The sequence below is a fragment of the Chelonus insularis genome, unplaced genomic scaffold (assembly GCF_013357705.1).
Source record: "Chelonus insularis isolate UGA/USDA-ARS -01 unplaced genomic scaffold, ASM1335770v1 contig_397_pilon, whole genome shotgun sequence".
Classification (NCBI taxonomy): Eukaryota; Metazoa; Arthropoda; class Insecta; order Hymenoptera; family Braconidae; genus Chelonus; species Chelonus insularis.
Genome location: NW_023276552.1, coordinates 26602 through 44294, shown reverse-complemented (window position 1 = coordinate 44294; position 17693 = coordinate 26602). Strand labels below are relative to the sequence as shown.

The 17693-nt window shown below is 28.1% G+C and overlaps 1 protein-coding gene across 1 annotated transcript; it reads right to left on the bottom strand.

Annotated features, from left to right (window-relative positions):
• Window positions 1-715: 715 nt before the first annotated feature.
• Window positions 716-17587, bottom strand: LOC118067815 (neural cell adhesion molecule 2-like). Its single transcript, XM_035084774.1, has 8 exons — window positions 16427-17587; window positions 14966-15307; window positions 11389-11499; window positions 11042-11245; window positions 8583-9785; window positions 6808-7134; window positions 6354-6565; window positions 716-2442 (listed from the first exon to the last, which is right to left on the bottom strand). The coding sequence occupies exons 1-8, from the start codon at window positions 16548-16550 to the stop codon at window positions 2146-2148; spliced, it is 2820 nt and encodes a 939-aa protein (XP_034940665.1). The 5' UTR covers window positions 16551-17587; the 3' UTR covers window positions 716-2145.
• Between the last annotated feature and the right edge of the window lie 106 nt (window positions 17588-17693).

Sequence of the window (17693 nt, the reverse complement as noted above, 5' to 3'; positions counted from 1 at the left end):
AATAATAAAATCAAATTTTTTTTAATTAATTTAAGCTCGACTTAATATTTTTCGTAATAATAAGATTTTTATACATGAGTAGTAATTAAAAAAAATAATTAATAACTCTATAATTGATCCATTGTAAATGTATGTATGGATTTCAGTACACATTATAATAATATTAGTACACAACTCTCAAGAAAAATGAAAGCATCTAAAAATTTTCAATTAAAATCATCTGACATAACGACAGTTGACAACACTTATATATTTATTGAAGAATATAATTATCCATGAAAATAGTTATTTTAAATAATTGTTTTTTGATGTATTAATACTTCTTTATATATACTGTCGAAATACGTAACTTTATCAACAAACTTTTAACAGAAAATTTTTAGTAATAAATGTAATTCATATGATCATTCTTAAATAAATAAATAAAACTGTTTTGAAGTCATTGATTTTTTTCATTATATTATTATCGAATACTCTTAAGAATTGTTTTTTTGTTTTACTTCTGAATTTAATATTTTCAATTTAATGATCTTACTCGAAAGTTTTCTCGTCGATTTAATAATTTCAATAAATGATATTTATTTCATTTTATAATATAGATATTTTCGTTAAGTTTCCAATTCATTACATTTATATCAATTCCATCAAAGGCAATTAATAACAATATTTTTTTCAATCAATTTTAAATGATATATGATTAAATAAATAGCTACGATGTTGTTCTCATAAATTTAGATTTAATTTTAGTAAAAATACTGAATTGGGACAACCAATTATGTAATAACAAACATTTAGTAATGAATTTTATTGGAATTTTACATATTTCACGTTTCACTTAACCATTTAAAATCCACGTTCATGAATTAGATTATTTATCTACCGTAAAGAGATTTTCTTTATACACATTATACATATTTTGTTGTACCAAATGTTACAACAAGTTGAATTGAGAAAAAAAATTATCTCTCAATAAAAAATTTCAAATTAAATCAAATTTAACGTCTTTTTCAAAGATTATTGATAATATTAAAAATCAATATCTATCGAAGAACCTCTCAATAATATTAACATTGGAAACTTTTTAATAGTTTATATCATTTTATAGAAAAATTAAAAAAATATTAATCGATACATGTAGAAAGCACTTATATTACTCAGTAGAATTAATTTTTTTTCTCAATATTGAATAGAATTAAGCAGATCGATTTCACCCCTTAGCTAGATATTCATTCATTGCACGGCATTTACAATACTAATAATATTATTTAATATAATAATAACAACAATAATAATAATAATAATAATAGTAGTAGTAGTAGTAATAACTGTTATTATCTACTTGATTTTTTTTTCTATACAACTCGGTTTCCGTGATGGAAAACTGAACGATATGTCTCGTTTATCTTTTTTTTTTACTTTATTATTATTATTAATTCACATTTCTCATTAATTTTCTTTTTTCTTCTGCCTTATTTCGTTTTATTAATATAATATAATTGTTACATTTTTTTAATATACTTTCAAACTGTCATCGAGTCTGCTTGATTCCAAGTAAATATTTAAAACTTAAATTTAGTGTTAAATTTAATACACATGTGTATATTTATATATATATATATATAATATTTGTATTTATTATTTATATTTATCCATTAAGTAAATGTCAGTGGCGTCACATGGTGATTTGAAATAAATTTAACGTCATTAAAATATATATGGGCAAAGATGAATAATGAAGTGCTAGAAATGTGTATAAAATATTCAATATTCAGAGTATTTACAAGACATTGAAATATTATTTGTTATATTCACTCACTCATACCGTAATTTTTGTCTTTTAATCTCTTTGTTTTGTTTATTTAAAAATGTTTTTGTTGTTTTTTTTTTTTTTTTGTTAATTAATAATAATTATGACATAAATTTTATTTTTGACAAAAGTAGTTAATTAAGTCCTTTGTAAATGTATAAAAAGGGCACTTGATCGAACGTAGAGAGGCAAAAAATATAGGACCTTCGGTTTACTTACCTCTTGCGACGAAATAAATCGATCGGCGCCGTAAAACGCGACTTGGAAACGTGTGGAAGTGATAGAAAGAAGGATAAGGCTGACGAGCGAGAGATCTTGATCAAATAGTGAATATTAGGTCACACGGAGCTTTCCCTCTTGGTTACAGGACCGCTAGGCAGAGTCATTGTCGTTGTATTTGAGTCCTTACCGCCTTGCACGCATCTCTGTTGAACTCTTGTTGATGTTTCTAAATCTTTACTTAGTATCGTAGTAGTGCTAGGGCACGTCCGAGTCGCTACTCCCAGACTTGTGTAAAGAACGGGCGGATTCATTGTCATCGTCAACGATTGATGACCACCAGGATTTGGCCAATGTTGCCTTGGTAGTGTACACATTCCTGTACCGTATACTTGCTCACCAAGCATAGGTTGAAACTGTAAATAATTATTTTATTTGTTAATTACATTAGCTAAACAATCAACATTTCAAATATTTTTTTAATTAAATACTAAAATTATTTTGGCTTTTTTCATGAACAATATTAGATTAGTTTATTTTTTTCGATTCATTTTAATTGATAAAAGTAGTATATCCTGAATTTGTACTGACATCAGACTAGCATCATCTAAATCAGTAGTTAAATGCTTAAAAATTTTTAAGCCTCTATATCTCTCTAGTTAGTATTTTAGTATTAAAACAATTGAACTATTCCATTCCAATGTTGGATAGCTTCAGATTATTTATATACTTTTATTTTACTTGTAATCCTCCTAAATAATTCATAATTTTCCCTTTAGTTTCATCATCGTTCTAAAATTATTATTACTTTTATTCATAAAAATAGAAAAAATCTTTTTCAACAAATTATTATTAAAAAAAATTCCAATTTTGTTTTCAATATTTCAAATGGAGAATAAATTTTTATGTTAGAAATGCAGTTATTTCATGCCAGTCATCGATCCCAGAATTGCTACATTTCATCCAACGAGCAAATTCTTCACTGTCCTAAATAAATAAAATGTGGGTTATTTTTAACAGATTTTCTTTTCTACTTTCAAAATGATATCAAAACTTCTCTATCACATTACATTCACTCAATATTAGCACTTGATATATTCCCAAAAGATAAACCAAGACTACTGTGGAGCAGATTAAATATTAGCACTTTATTTTACAAAAAAAATTCGTCATCTTAGATATTTAATTTTTGAATTTATAAGATCTTTGCAATTATAAAAATGAATAGAGCTAATAATTGAATGTCTGAGGCGTAACAATTCTTTCATCAATTAAGTGTTAATTTCACCCCTGCTGCTAGTAGCTCAAAGCTGCCCTACATAGGGGAGTCTAGGGTAATATAGACTCCCTATGAGAATTATATAGCTTTATAAATGATTCGGAAGCTTAGTACTATTATACCCAGATCTATCCAAATATAACATTCTACGCATTGCTCATTTAATGAAAGATTGTCATAACTCAGAGCTTACAATTGTTTGGAAAAAAGTTTTGGAATATTGATTATTGTTATAGTTTTATTCAATTGAGTTTCTCCGAACTTTCTTAATCTTTCAACAAGTGTAATATTTATTTCACATTTACCATTTATTATTTATTGTTTTTGTCTCTTAGTATTTTCATGATACATGACACAGTAGTTCTATCCCCTTCTAATCCGTCAATTAATAATAATTAATAAAAAAAATTAGATTAAAAGAAGAGCATTAAGGTTTGATTAATTTACTTGATTTACATTAATTAATGTTAATTAAAATATAGTAAGCTACTTTATTTAACATTAAGCATCATCAGTGTTTCATTAAAATGAAATATTTACTATTAATTAAAAACATTTAAATTATAAATTAAATAATTGAATTATTCATTCAAGAGTCTTCCTTTTATTGTATATCACTATTTTAAGGATTAAGTCAGCCTCAAATATATAATTCTGCTCTTTCATGTTACTATGTAGATGTACTATTCTAGAACAATTACACCACTCAACTGCTAATTTGTATCTGACATGTTACGTATCATATCTGACCGATTTCAGTGTGCTAATATATGGAAATTCTAGTATTACTTATGTGTTAGTTCGTGGTATCAAAATTACTGCTTTCTAGATTTATCCAACTGTTAGTAGTTTATAACTTATTTGAATTAATATTATAATCGATATTGTTGTTGAAAAACTGTCTGATTTTGATTTATCATGACAAGAATTTTTTATGCCAAACAAAACATTCATTTATTAGGAAAAGTATGGAGAAGTTAATTTGATTGGAATGTGAAGTTGGTTATTTGAAAAAAAAAAAAAAGAAGTAAAATCATGGCGAATTCATTAGTGTGCTTGTTTAACTTTTAGGAAAGTCAGAAATACAATTTGGTGATGAAGTTAAAAGTATTTGCATTAAAAATAAAAATAAATAAATAAATGGAATGATTTGTCATTCAAGTTTAAGTAAAAAGAAATTTTTTTTTTTTTTTTTAATTTTTCCTCTATCATTTTTTTATTTTAAGAATTTCCTTTATGAAAGCAATGATACTGTCGTGTAAATTTTTAAGATAAAAATTAAATTATTTTCTCAGCGTAGAACACCTAAAACTTGGAATGTTAAGTATGTTAGACATAAAGTACAATGGATCCTAATTATAAAGAATCATAAAAATTTCATCTTCCAACTTTACACAAGAATGATATAAGAACATTGATACTTTTCCACAGAAGTATTGTTATTGTTTCTTTTGTTTTCAAACAAAATATTCAAAATATTGAAAAACTAAACTTTACTCATAAGTGAACTTTTTATTTGTTATTAACAGTAGAAATAAAAAACAATAAAAATAAGTACAAATGATAAAAATAGAAGGTTGAATATCAAATTTCTCTGTTTCAGAAAAAATAAATAAATAGGGTAGAAAATTTTCAATTCAGATCCGAATGGCTAGAGTTTTGTAAAAAATGAATGAGCTTTGATGAGTTATAGAATATTTAAAGCTTGAATTATCTAGTTGTGATATCGATTTTTTATTAAATGCTAATAATTTAAATATGGAATAATTTTTGAAAAAAATAAATTATCCTCTTAGATATTTTTTACATAATTTAGTATTTGACAAAGATGATTAAATAAAGTTAAATGGTGAGCTTACTGCCAAACTGCTCAGAGTATTTTGAACTAATTATAAAGTATAAACTCGTCAATTATGTTGCCATGACTTGTAAAATTAATACAATGTAATCACCAAAAAAGGTCCTAGAGGAGTTGTGAATATAAAATGAAATTCATAATTAAACCATCAATTAAACAAATATAATCTTTTAACAGTTCCATTCAGAGTAAAGCATCTTAAGGATAGCTTTATTTTTTTGAAATGCTCAGTTGGAAAATTTTTTTACGATCAATTTTTTTTTTATTAGTTGTAAGCTTCTACACCAAAAACTTCACTTTTGACTTTGAGCTTACATGACTTTTCAAGAAATAATCGTATAACGATCGCTAAGAAACCACTTTAGAGCAGAAAGTACTTTCTGAACATCCTTTTATTACTTTTTTATTTAAAAAAATTTTTTAAACTTATTCTAATTTTTAAACAATAAAAAATCAATTATAATTCTGTTTCCAATTAACTACTCTTTTCCGAATGCATTTCTCTGGAAATAATATCTCCAATTCTAAGGTTATAAAAAAATATTTTTTGTAAAAAATTGTATTATAAAATAATTAAAGGTATTGCTCAAAAATGAAAGTTTTCGTTACTATACAACAATTTGTATAGCTTCTTAGTATTCAAATTAGTCTACAACCACCTAACAATCAATAAAGTTATAAAAGAGCTTCTGTAATTCAACTCTCCTTCCTCCAAAAATCTTTAACTACTATTATCTATGATAAAATCGAAATTTAATCTGATGGAATAGAATAAAATCACCGATAGTCAACCTTCAACCACAAGTAAGCTTCCGATGTTCAATTTTGGTCTTACTCTTTTACCATCACTACTAGTTAGAATGGCAAATTGAGGGCAGACTATTGATGACTTTATCCTATTACATGTTTATTTAATGCATTTTACCAAGGATTTCAGTAATTTTAAAGTCTGATAATCCAAACAGCAGGGTGAATGTTCAATAGCCGATCGGCCAAGTTCGATAATTGGACATATTAAACTGATAGAAATCGACAACCTTTTTACATGAATTTTCTCTTCACTAATCAAATATTATTGCCTAGTCAACCATTGGTGCATTCACTTTATTGCTTTCAATAAATCAAATTAAAGCGACACTATTGTAATGAAAAATTGCTGAGGGAAAAATCATTTGCCAATAATTACTTACACTTTTGTGTTTTGCTGACCCCAAAGCAGTTAATTCACGTAAAGGCATGCCACTTCGGATAGTACAGTAACCAACGTAATTCCCAGGCGCTCCAAGAGACTGTGATTGCATGGTTGGTTGATCAATCAAACTTCGTGAGGGTGAAGTGTCTATCGTTGATACTGCCTGAAGCCGGCGTTTCCTTACATATTCCGTTGGTTCTTCTACTGGGTCTTTAACAAATCCAAGGATTTTTTTTCAATTAAAAAACTTTTATTTTTTTTCCCAATGATAAATATATTTTTCTGTCATAAAATGGCTGTTGAATGCTGATAAAAAAATCATTACAAGGAAAATAAAATTTTTTCAAGTCTGTTTTTTCATGAGACTCTCACTTGGAGATAGTTTGAAAAAATTTTATGATGATAGATTGATATATTTTCAGTAAGTACTAGAATAACATAGATGATCTTACTAGAAACTTGTTGAGGAATAATATCAGGATTTTTATCATCCCCTTCGCTCAATTCTCCACTTGCTTCAAGAGACTTTCCAAATGCACTCGTATGTTTCTCTTCGGTTAAAAGATGACATCCTTCCCGAAATCTTAATTCTCGTTGAATTGGTATTACTTTGGTATTCTTATCATGATCCTCTAAATGTGGTTTTCCCTGATCATCTGGATTACCATTTTGAATACGTAGTACTATCATGACGATCACTGCAACGATTACGAGAGCTGCTACAACACCGATCATAACACTAAGCATCGGTGTTAGTTTCACATGATGTCGAGTCCTCTCTGTAATAATAAAAAAATGAATATAGATTTCGATAAAACTTCTGGTTTAATATATTATTTAAATCCAATAAAAAAAAAATCAGCTTATATCGTCACATTTTATTTAACTTCATAAGAAATTTAAATTTAAAAATTAAAGAAGAGATCGTATAAACCAGAATAGCTCGTTCTTAAAAGTTAAATGGTATTAATAAATTAAGATAAATTGATTAATAATAAAGAATATTAGAGGTGAAAATATTTTTTTTTTGTTATGAATTTAGGTCAAAACGTCCTTTTTTATTTTCGTACAAAAATCAAGTGCTGTTTATTACCACTTAAAATATTTTTTTCCCAATAGATCTCAATTGCATTGTGATAAGTGTACTTGGAAAAAAATTAGATGTTATAAAAAAGTAATAAATCGAATAATCAATTACTTATATAAGTTGATAAGAAGTTTTTAATAGAAAATTTTTATAAAATAATTTATAATTCATAGTAATATCTTTGTACATCTCAAATGTTTATATTTACGCAAGAAATATTATTATTATATAAAAAAATTTAATAACTATCAGCAATAATTTTTTTCTATATTAAAGTAAGTTTAATATCACAACTAATTAATTTTTTTTTTCAACCAAACTGAAGTTCTATGACCATTGAAGAATTTTTTAATAAAATTTTAATATCAGTTTAGATATCGAAACTAATAAAAATTTAGTACTAGAAATTTTCATTTGAATATATAAAAAGAAATGTTCAGTTAAAAAAAAATGTCTTGTGAAAAAATATAATTTAAAATCTCTCAACATTTAATTATTCATTACTTTAATAAGTAATTAGTTTTAGAAAAATGGAAGAAAGACAAAATAATGCATAACTTAATCTCGCTTCAAACTCATAAAAAATTAGTGAGAAAAAAAATCTTGAAGCTTTTTTAGTCAGAAGAATTTTTTTAAATGTTTAAAAAAAAATGCGGGAAGGATTTCTTTTTTTTTTTTAATTTTGAATTTTTCATTTTTTATCCATTAAAATATTCAAACATTTTTAATCGAAAATTTTATTCTACAATTTTACAGCCTTCCATAAAATCCATACGTTTTGCATATTTCGTGCTCCTTTTGATAGAAACAGAGACATTGATAAAGCAAAAAAATATAAGTATGAATCAATAATATCAAATAATGATCTTAATTGAAGCCATAAATATTTAAATTTGTCAATTGAAAGTATTAATAAATTTTTCCATTATTCATAACCAATAAAGTTTAACGACCTAAATATACATTTGAATGCTATTAAACTTGATACCGTCTGTTCGTTTGACATTACACATTTTATTCAAGTTGAACAGTAAAAAAAAAGAAAAAAAAAAGGGTACATGTGCTAAGCAAGAAATATTGACAACTTACATAAAAGTCGACTTTTTAATAAACAAAAGAAAAAGAATCATGTCGACTTACCACGTGATTTTCCGGTCTCTGATGTCAATTGTTTCTCAGGCAGTCGTAAAGTTCCAGCTTGAACAACCATGGGTTCACTTCGTCCTTTTTCATTAAATGCAAAAATACATGCTTGGTAAAGGAGTCCTGGGTCTAAATGAGTTACGCTAAATTGAGGAACTGGCGATGTTATATTAGCCCGAATTTCTTGAGAGTTGCTTTCACGCACTTCTAAGAGAAATGATTGTTGTAGGCCCCCATTAAATCCCTCAGAACATCTAACGGAGAAAGAACTCGTTGATGTATTGTGAGTAGTACAATTGTGTACCATATCAGGATGTCCAGCAGGGATTATGTGATAAACACAAGGTACGAGCTGATTACCAATGGTATTACTGGCCCAGCAAAGTAATGTACCGTAATCCAATTCGGTCATGGGAGTATAAGATACAGTTGAAGTTGTTCCAGACTTAACGATGTGTCCAGCAGCGACATCAATGCTTTCCGCAGAATTGTTGAATGTCCAACGGAATTCAACTTCCGGGGGGTTAGCTTCAACTTGACATGAGATATTAGCTTTTTCCTGCTTAGCAACTCCATGAATCTTGGTCTGGTTTGGTTTGCAGGTCGGTGCAAACATGACATTTAGGTGAAATGGAGAACTCTCGCCATCACCTTCAGTATTGTAGCCAACACAAGTATAATTACCTGCGCTCCTTCTCTCTACACCTTGTAGCACTAGACTCTGGTTGCTTATTATTATCCCCTGTGTCGTATTATGTTGAAGTGTACGTTTGTCATGCCGCCACTCGACCTTGTAAACTCCGGGTTTAGCATGTATCAAGCAGTCAAAGTAAACATCCGACCCTTCACGAATTGTGTTTCTGTTCAACGATGCACCTAGTTGAATTTGTGTTTCTGGTTTATAATGAATCTTCAAAATCCACTCATCTTTAATATACTTTATGCCCATAATTTGATTTTCGGCATGACAAGACAACAGTCTCCCTTCATCATTTTTACTAGGAACGAATGACAAAACACTTGTTGTCACATTACCGTCATCCGATGTCGTTTCATTAGAATTACTTAAACGTTGTTCATCTAACCACCAAGTGACGTGGGCTGGAGGTCTCGAACCTGAGGTAGCACACACCAAATCGCATCTCTTATCGGCTGATAGTGGTTGATTGTCACCAATTATTTTCACATTGAGAGGAGGAACTGTAAACAAAGTAACAAAATAATTTAGCTTTATTTTGTGCTAATGAAAAGCTGGCAAAAGATATTCAGAAAATTCTCAACTCAGAGAGAAACATTTTTCATTCAGAAATATGGGTCAATTTCAACTTTTATTTTAATTCTTGTAATATTTTCTGAGTGTAATGAACTAAATACAATAAATATACATACATCTTGATTACAAATGCATTGGCCGAAAATTATTTTTGGTTTTGATATATTATAGCATCAATATTCATTTACATGCTAACACGTTTTTAATTATAACAAAAAAATTTCTCCCAATAATAATAATTGAATTAAATATTTGTGATCTCATTAAAAAAAAAACGGTTGTTGCATTGAGACGTATGTTACGAATAATTTGATCATTAAATAACATTGGGAAGGGGCTTTTATCGTAGTCATTTCCCAGTAATTTCCTTTATCTTAGGTCTTTTACATGATAATAGTTTTTTGAGTGCATTTTTTTTTACTCCAACTCAGACAGTTTTATAAATATATGATGATTTGAGGTCAATAGCTCAACAAATCCTTTGAAAAAATTCAAAACGTTACCGTAATCATGTCATAAAATATGCAAAAATACAAACTGTCATCTGAGCAAGTTATTTCATAAAATAATATTACAAATATAATGCTATTAAATAATTTTGTTATCTGCAAATTAGCTTCAAAGTTTTATCGCTAATTAGTAACTGTTGAATTAAATAAAAAAAAATTAGAGAATAATATTATGAATAGGATCATTAATAATATAGTGTTTAAATTTAAACTCGAAGTAAAATGTGAGTTTTTAAACAGATATTTTAAAACATTTTCAAAACAAATGGATAAAATTTTTCATAATGTGTAACTCAATCATATTTTAGATGAATCTAATTAAATAGTATGATAATATGAATTTTTTCAGTTTAATAAATTGAAATTTTAAATTCATTATCTAAAGTAAAAATAAATTAATATATTAAAGAATTCATAATTTATTATTAAAGAGTGACTTTTAAAAAATTAATTTATCACCAAATTACTTTATTAATTGTAAATTAAATTAATCTTTTTGAATTTATTTTATAAGTTTGATAAAGCTTAAAATAAACATAACACATTCGAATCCATTAAAATATTAAATATAATTTGAAAATTAAGTGACCCAAGCTATTAAAAATATTTACAATTATCTATAATCTATAGTAAAATATAAAAATAAAGTATTGTTATTTTATAAATAAACTTACAAGTCATGTCAATCCGGACGGTTGACGATAAGGGAGTAGATTTATTATTATTGTTAGCACTACAAGTAAGCTCAGATTGTACATCTTGACGTCCTAAATTTTTTATGACAATAGTGCTCCGAATGACACCTTCTCTTACAGTCTTTTCTTCACTGGCAATTACTTTATCATTGCGATACCATGTTACCGTAGGTGGTGGTTTACCTGTATAAAAATATATAATTTATATGTCTATACTTGGATGTTTTTTCTTTATTTATGTAACACTTTAATGAACATTAAATTATAGACTAAAACTTTGAATAAAAATAGTTTATTACAGCGTATACATAATCGGTCACACTTACCTCCATGCACATTACAATGTAATTTTAGTTCAGCACCCTCTAGATAAGGTCCAACTTGCTTCTCTCTTGTGATGTCGTTTACGTCTGTTATTGAAATTTTTTTCGGTGGAACTAAAAGAATAAAATACCCCATTGGTTATACTTTCTTCTTTTGTGTAAATTTTATATTTCGTTGCAAAATAATTGCAAGAAAGTTTCAAGTTGTTTGATGTTTAAAATAATTTTGAAAGCTTTTGTGAAATAAAAATGTATTCATGATGGATTTATGATGAACATGGCTATGAAATTTGTATTTAACGCAAATATAAACCTATGAACATTCATGAACTTACATGAATTTATATTTACATATGTCAAACTATGAATTCAGCATAAATTTCCATCGTGGATCCATTAAAAGTAACATTTTTTTATTACTTTCTATGAAACAGTGTTGTACAGATAATGATTTTATTATGTAAATTCTTATAAGTGTCTTCATTTAAGAAAATTATAATCTTTATTAATATGTTACGTCATGTAACTGTTTATTAACATTTTAGCAACAAATATAAAAGCATTATTTCTCAGTTCAAATTAATATTAATTAATTTTGCTAGAACAAATTATTTATTCCTGTTCTCTCATCATTTACAAACTAGGAATTTGAACAATAATATTCATGCTCGGTTTGATAAAAATAACTCATAAAGAGCTATATTGTTAGAATATTTTAAAAATAATCCATCAGCAATTGATCTGTGTAAATGATATATTGAACGTGAATTAATTCATGCAGAAGTAATAATTCAATATCACGTTCTAAATTATACGTAGGTAAACTAAGGTGAAATGATCATCATCATTCAATCGATTCATTAATATAATTTAATTAAGGGAATAATCTTAGCAGAAATTTTGCAGTAATTAATGACATTAAGAATAATGTTGGTTAATTTTTAATAATGTGAAATGCCCTCTTTGGGGTCATTGCTCCACATAATTTTCATGTTCTGTCAACTCTATGTCAATTGATTCAGAATAATTGATGCAAGTTTACAGATCCATGACTAATTGATCCATTAGTAAAATGATCTATTATAATTTATCCATCATTACATTAAAAATTAATGATCTGTAAATCAACCATGCTATGAAAAAAAAAATTCATTTAATGATCAATTTTGGAAAATTCAAATTTTAAAATGAGACAATTTTTATGATAATATTTGGTAGTTTTTTTTTTATAATTTAACAATCAAGTTTAAAGGAAATTATATGAAATTTCCTTGAAGCAATTGCTTTGTTTGTAGCTGAATTGAGAATTTAATTATAATTAAATCCATCTAGATAAATTCAACAAATTTTAGTGACGTTAATAATCCTCAGAGACGTTTATAAATATGTGGAATAGAATTACCAGGTTAAAAATTCTTAAGATCAATTCAACTATGGATAACAATGTACAGATCCAATTTCCAAGGACAAATTCACTGGATCATTTTACATTGGATCAATGGTGAAGGGTCAAACTATTTATTACTACTGAGCCTGTTCAGAGCTGAAGTTTCAAGTCAATCTTTTAACTTTATCGATAAAATGCTTCAGTGATTGTCCAAAAGTATAAAAAAAACCAATTAATTATTCATAATACTATTATTAATTGAATTAACTATCATCAACTGTCATCATCTGTTACATTTTTTTTTTAGAAATTCTGAACAAGATTAAACTCTAAAATTCCTTTTGGAGTTAATTGAATTTTCTCTACATTTTAGACAATTATCAATGTTCATTTTGGAATGGAGTAAATTTAAAAAATAGCTACAATTATTTTTGTGTTAACCTCTAGTAAATTTTGATACCATAACGTGCATTTAATTGACCTTTAAAAGTACCAAGTTACAACATGTTTATTTACTCAAGTTGAAAAAAAGAAATGCGATAAGGGTCGAAATCACCCCTCGATAATTGTTTTTTTTACTGGGAGTGCATTGTACTTAAATACGCTTAATAAAAATCCAGTCAGTGAAGTCTGAAAAAGGAAAGTTTTACTGATTCCGGTGATTAGATTTAAGCCAATTTAAGCGTGTATTATCTTTTAAATCGCATTGAGATAAAAAAAAATATCTTTGATACTTTTAAAACCCTTTGTATCTTGCAAAATTACTGAAAAAATAGTCAACAAAATTTATTTCACATTTCAAAGCTGTCTCTAGGGGCTGATAAATGCCCTTATTGTCAATCTTTTTTCCAGCAATCTTTAGTGACAATAAATCAATGATATCATGGATAAATCAATAAAAGTTATGATAAAAGTAATAAATATTTCTTCTGGTATAGAAATTTTGTAACATTTCTCTTTTATGTTTATATTTCCGAAATTATTACTGTAACGAGTGACGCCTACATAAAGAAACCGGAAGATGTAAAAAATGTCATTTAAACAAAATTGTAGTTATTATGTATGTGCATGTGCGGAAACAGAAAGTGCATGTTTCAAGAAATTATATTTTTTTATCAATGACATTTGTTTCGTTTTGTTCAATTTCCTTTATATTATAAAATTACTTTTACTTTGATATCAAAGTAAACTTAAAATAATTTCAATTTTTATTGTAAATTTTTAAGTAAACAATTATCTGGTGAATTGCTTTTATCGTATGTAAAATTTCCAGTATTTTCATTTTAAACATCAATCAATTTATTTGAAATGCATGCATGTGGGGTAAATCAGACATATGTGCTTCACAATTTATGGAATGAATAAAACTAGTAATGATATAAAATAGGGTTTTATGAGAATACAAGTCGCATTTTATTGATCATATATAATACGTTACTGATATAATAGAATGGAATGTGGATTTTAAGGCTTACATTTAAAAACCAATTTGCATTGAATTCATGTATTATAAATGATCAATTTTTACTTTTAATTAATCCCTTTCTTAACAAATTTTTAATATAAAACCATTAATTGAGAAACCCATCGTTAATTTTTTCTTCTGTCATATCCCTTTTTCATCTATTTTTTTTCGTACACTTCGTAATCAGAAAGTGCTTTGATCATAGAGTTTAAGATCGGAAATCTCTCTAGCGTCGTCTACAGCATGTCAATACTCATTTATCTCACGTTGATTAATAATAATAAGTTTTAAAGTAATCAAAAATTTATAAAAATATTACACATAATATTTATCTAAAGAAATAACTAAATAAAATTAAATATTATTTTTTTTTATTTAAAAATGATTAAATCTTTGTAGATTTGAACTTTAAACTCTAAATTAATTAGAACTCATTCTATTCAGACCATTTAATTCTAAACTGGTTATATTAGATCTGATTAGGTATAAAAAGTTTTATAATTGGGATTTAATTAGATCCTAGGGTTTCGTATCTGATTAGATCTAGACATATGTTAAATCAGATAAAAATGATCAGACGTGTGTTGTTTTCTCGATATTTTCTAGAATTACCAAGAGATCTTTATTTTCTGTAGATCTATCAGTCTTTTCTATGTTTATTGTCAAGCTCATAAGTCTGATTTACTCATCATAAAAATGATAATACATTGAAAGCATGAAAAACTTACCAATGACAGTGAGATTAACTTTGTAATTACGTGTCTGTCCAATAAGAAAATCCACTCGACACCTATAAATCTCAGCATCTTTTTCAACAATTGGATTGATTTCAAGTTTAGCTGGTTTCTGATCAGTTCTAAAATATGCCCTATTGGAGAAGACTGAATCATCGGACCATCTTTCAGCGGTGCTAAAATCTCGGCCTCTCACATCAATGCTATAGACCGCAGCTCCTAAATCATTTCGGTACCAAAGGATTAAATGAACTGAATCGCCATCATGATTGGTGGATATGTCACAAGGAAGATACGTAGGATGTCCAACAATGGCAACAACATGAGATATTGGAACTGAAACATAAGTAGAAGAGACAAAGTCAAGCCTTTGACATTTAAAAGCAGAAGATCGGCAACAAGTATTCTCTCATGGTATGTAATACATGGTAGCTTATAGATATATATCCTCTATTTGAGCTTCCGCAGTTTCTGGATAACGGATGAGCAACGAATGGCGAATAGCGGTCATGCGCTGTGGGTTATCGATCGACGTGTTAGTCCATACACGCACGTATAGCAAGGAAAAGCCTATGAACACGTATATCCTAGAGAAGTGGAGAACTATACCGTCATCCGATGTATTGTTTGCCCGGCCATGTATCGTGCCGCTGAAAATCAGTGTGGCAGGTTTCACAATCGATTAAGATCAATCGGGTTGCAAAGTGCTGCACTCGTATCACGTTTTCTAGACACCGACGGTACAGAAGCGTAGGTGGGTAATGCGATAACATTATTGTCGTTGAAAAGCTCTAACGTTGTCTGTTAGCCTTTTCATTGGTTAATCAACTCGCGTGCATCATCGTGGTCACATCACCGATAGTTGCGGTATGCTTTTAGGATATCATGCGGTATATACACTGCCGCAAATAAATTTCCTGCCTGTTACATTGAGATTAAATGCTATTAATTTGATTAAGTATCATTTTTATCATTAAATAAAATATCAAACTTTATAAAATGCATCAACACAGTTATTTTGATATTTATCTCATAAACCTACTTGTATTTTACAGCCTATTAAATAGTCAATGATATATCAATTCATGCTCTTTATTTACTCCAACATTTTCCCTACTTTATTTGTTTTCTTCAATCACTTCCTTATACTGAAACTTTGATCAGTTTTTATTTTTCATTTTTCTATTTTATTGCAAAATCAACTTTAATGTTGGTATCATTTTTTGATATACCAAGTTAAGAAAGTCCAACTCCTGATCCAAGACTATTAAACAAGTAAACTAGTGTACAACTAAACTGATGTTTGATCGCGCATGAGCTTTCTTATGATCTTATATAGCTATTGTATAAATCTATTTTTTCCGGACGCTTACACATCTGTTAGGATTCTTTGTATTTTATTGAATATATATAGACCCGAGTAAGGTGATTAAATGTATTTAAGATAATACTCACTGTCTTTAACACAAAATGATCCAATAATCCACAGTGAGAGAAGAGGAATAATGAGGGCTTCATCCAAGTGTCTCGGGTTTCTCATGCACCTCGACTTCCGTAGACACAGCTGGAAATTAATCATGATCGTCTGACGTTTTAAACTCGTGCATATTAATCATTCGACAGCATTCAATCACTGTATTATTCGATTAGTCATGACAAATATTGATCTAAGATTCACTATAAAGAAAATAACTATTGAAAATTTATTTGATTATTTTCACTGATATTTTTATTGTACAGGTAGGCGTTTATATCCAAAGGGATTTGTGTTACTCGCAGCATTCGAACCGACGGCTCTATCGAGCGGTTACAGGTGGGAAGCCCTTCGTCTGCTCACAACGATACCATTTATCAGAGACTCTTCTAACGTTTTCCTCTCGTCTGCTTGAGCTCTTGGCCTATCGACCATTCGATTCGATGCAATTATTTTCACAAGAGAACTAGAATCTCAAGGCACTGGAGCTCATTGAGAGCTCCTTTTCTAACTCTTTTGAACATTTTTGAAGTGATCATACTTCATTTCTGCTGATAAAAAATTCAACCCTTCATTTAACAATGCTTCCACTTTAGATTTACCACTGAATCTTTCAATAACCTCCATTTGCGAATAATTTAATCAATTAAATTTTTTTTATTGTTGATGAACAATCAAACTTATCAAGATTTCAACTTCTAATTTCACACAACTAGTGATGAAAAAAAAAATCAAATTTTTCTCACTTTCTTTTATCAATTTTTATTTTTAACACTTGTTCTTAAGCTTCTTTTTTCTCTTCTTCAATATCAATTCTTTTCACACTTTATATTTCTTTAGCTTTTTTTTTTTTGACAAATTTTCCTATTGTTCACTGCTTGCACACAGAATCAGTTATAAACTGGTAAAGAAAAACTGGCTTGATCGACAGTTGTTTCCCAATGAAAAGATTTATTATTTTTCTCGCAATAGAATGCGCGTTGCGCTGTAGTTTGAGCGACTACATGCAGCCGCCATCAGCGAGATTTCTCTCTGCTCTCTAACACCTCTTCTAACTCACTTCAACTTGAGCTTTATCTCAGTAGCTCTTTCTCTATAGTCGTCGTCAAGTCGATCGAAAAGTACCATGATATTGTAGTACGCGGGCGCGAAACTCGACTTTAACTCGCATGCGTATTGAACCAGCCGGCTGGAGTACGAGCCCTCGAGCTCCAGCTAAAACCATTCCAAGCTGGAGATCAAAGCATC

Coding starts and splice junctions, on each gene's coding strand:
- LOC118067815 (XM_035084774.1), bottom strand. CDS start 16,550: ATGATTAATTTCCAGCTGTGTCTACGGAAGTCGAGGTGCATGAGAAAC. Junction 7,135..8,582: donor AGAGACCGGAAAATCACGTG/GTAAGTCGACAT, acceptor TTATTATTACAG/AGAGGACTCGACATCATGTG. Junction 2,443..6,353: donor GGTCAGCAAAACACAAAAGT/GTAAGTAATTAT, acceptor AATTATTTACAG/TTTCAACCTATGCTTGGTGA.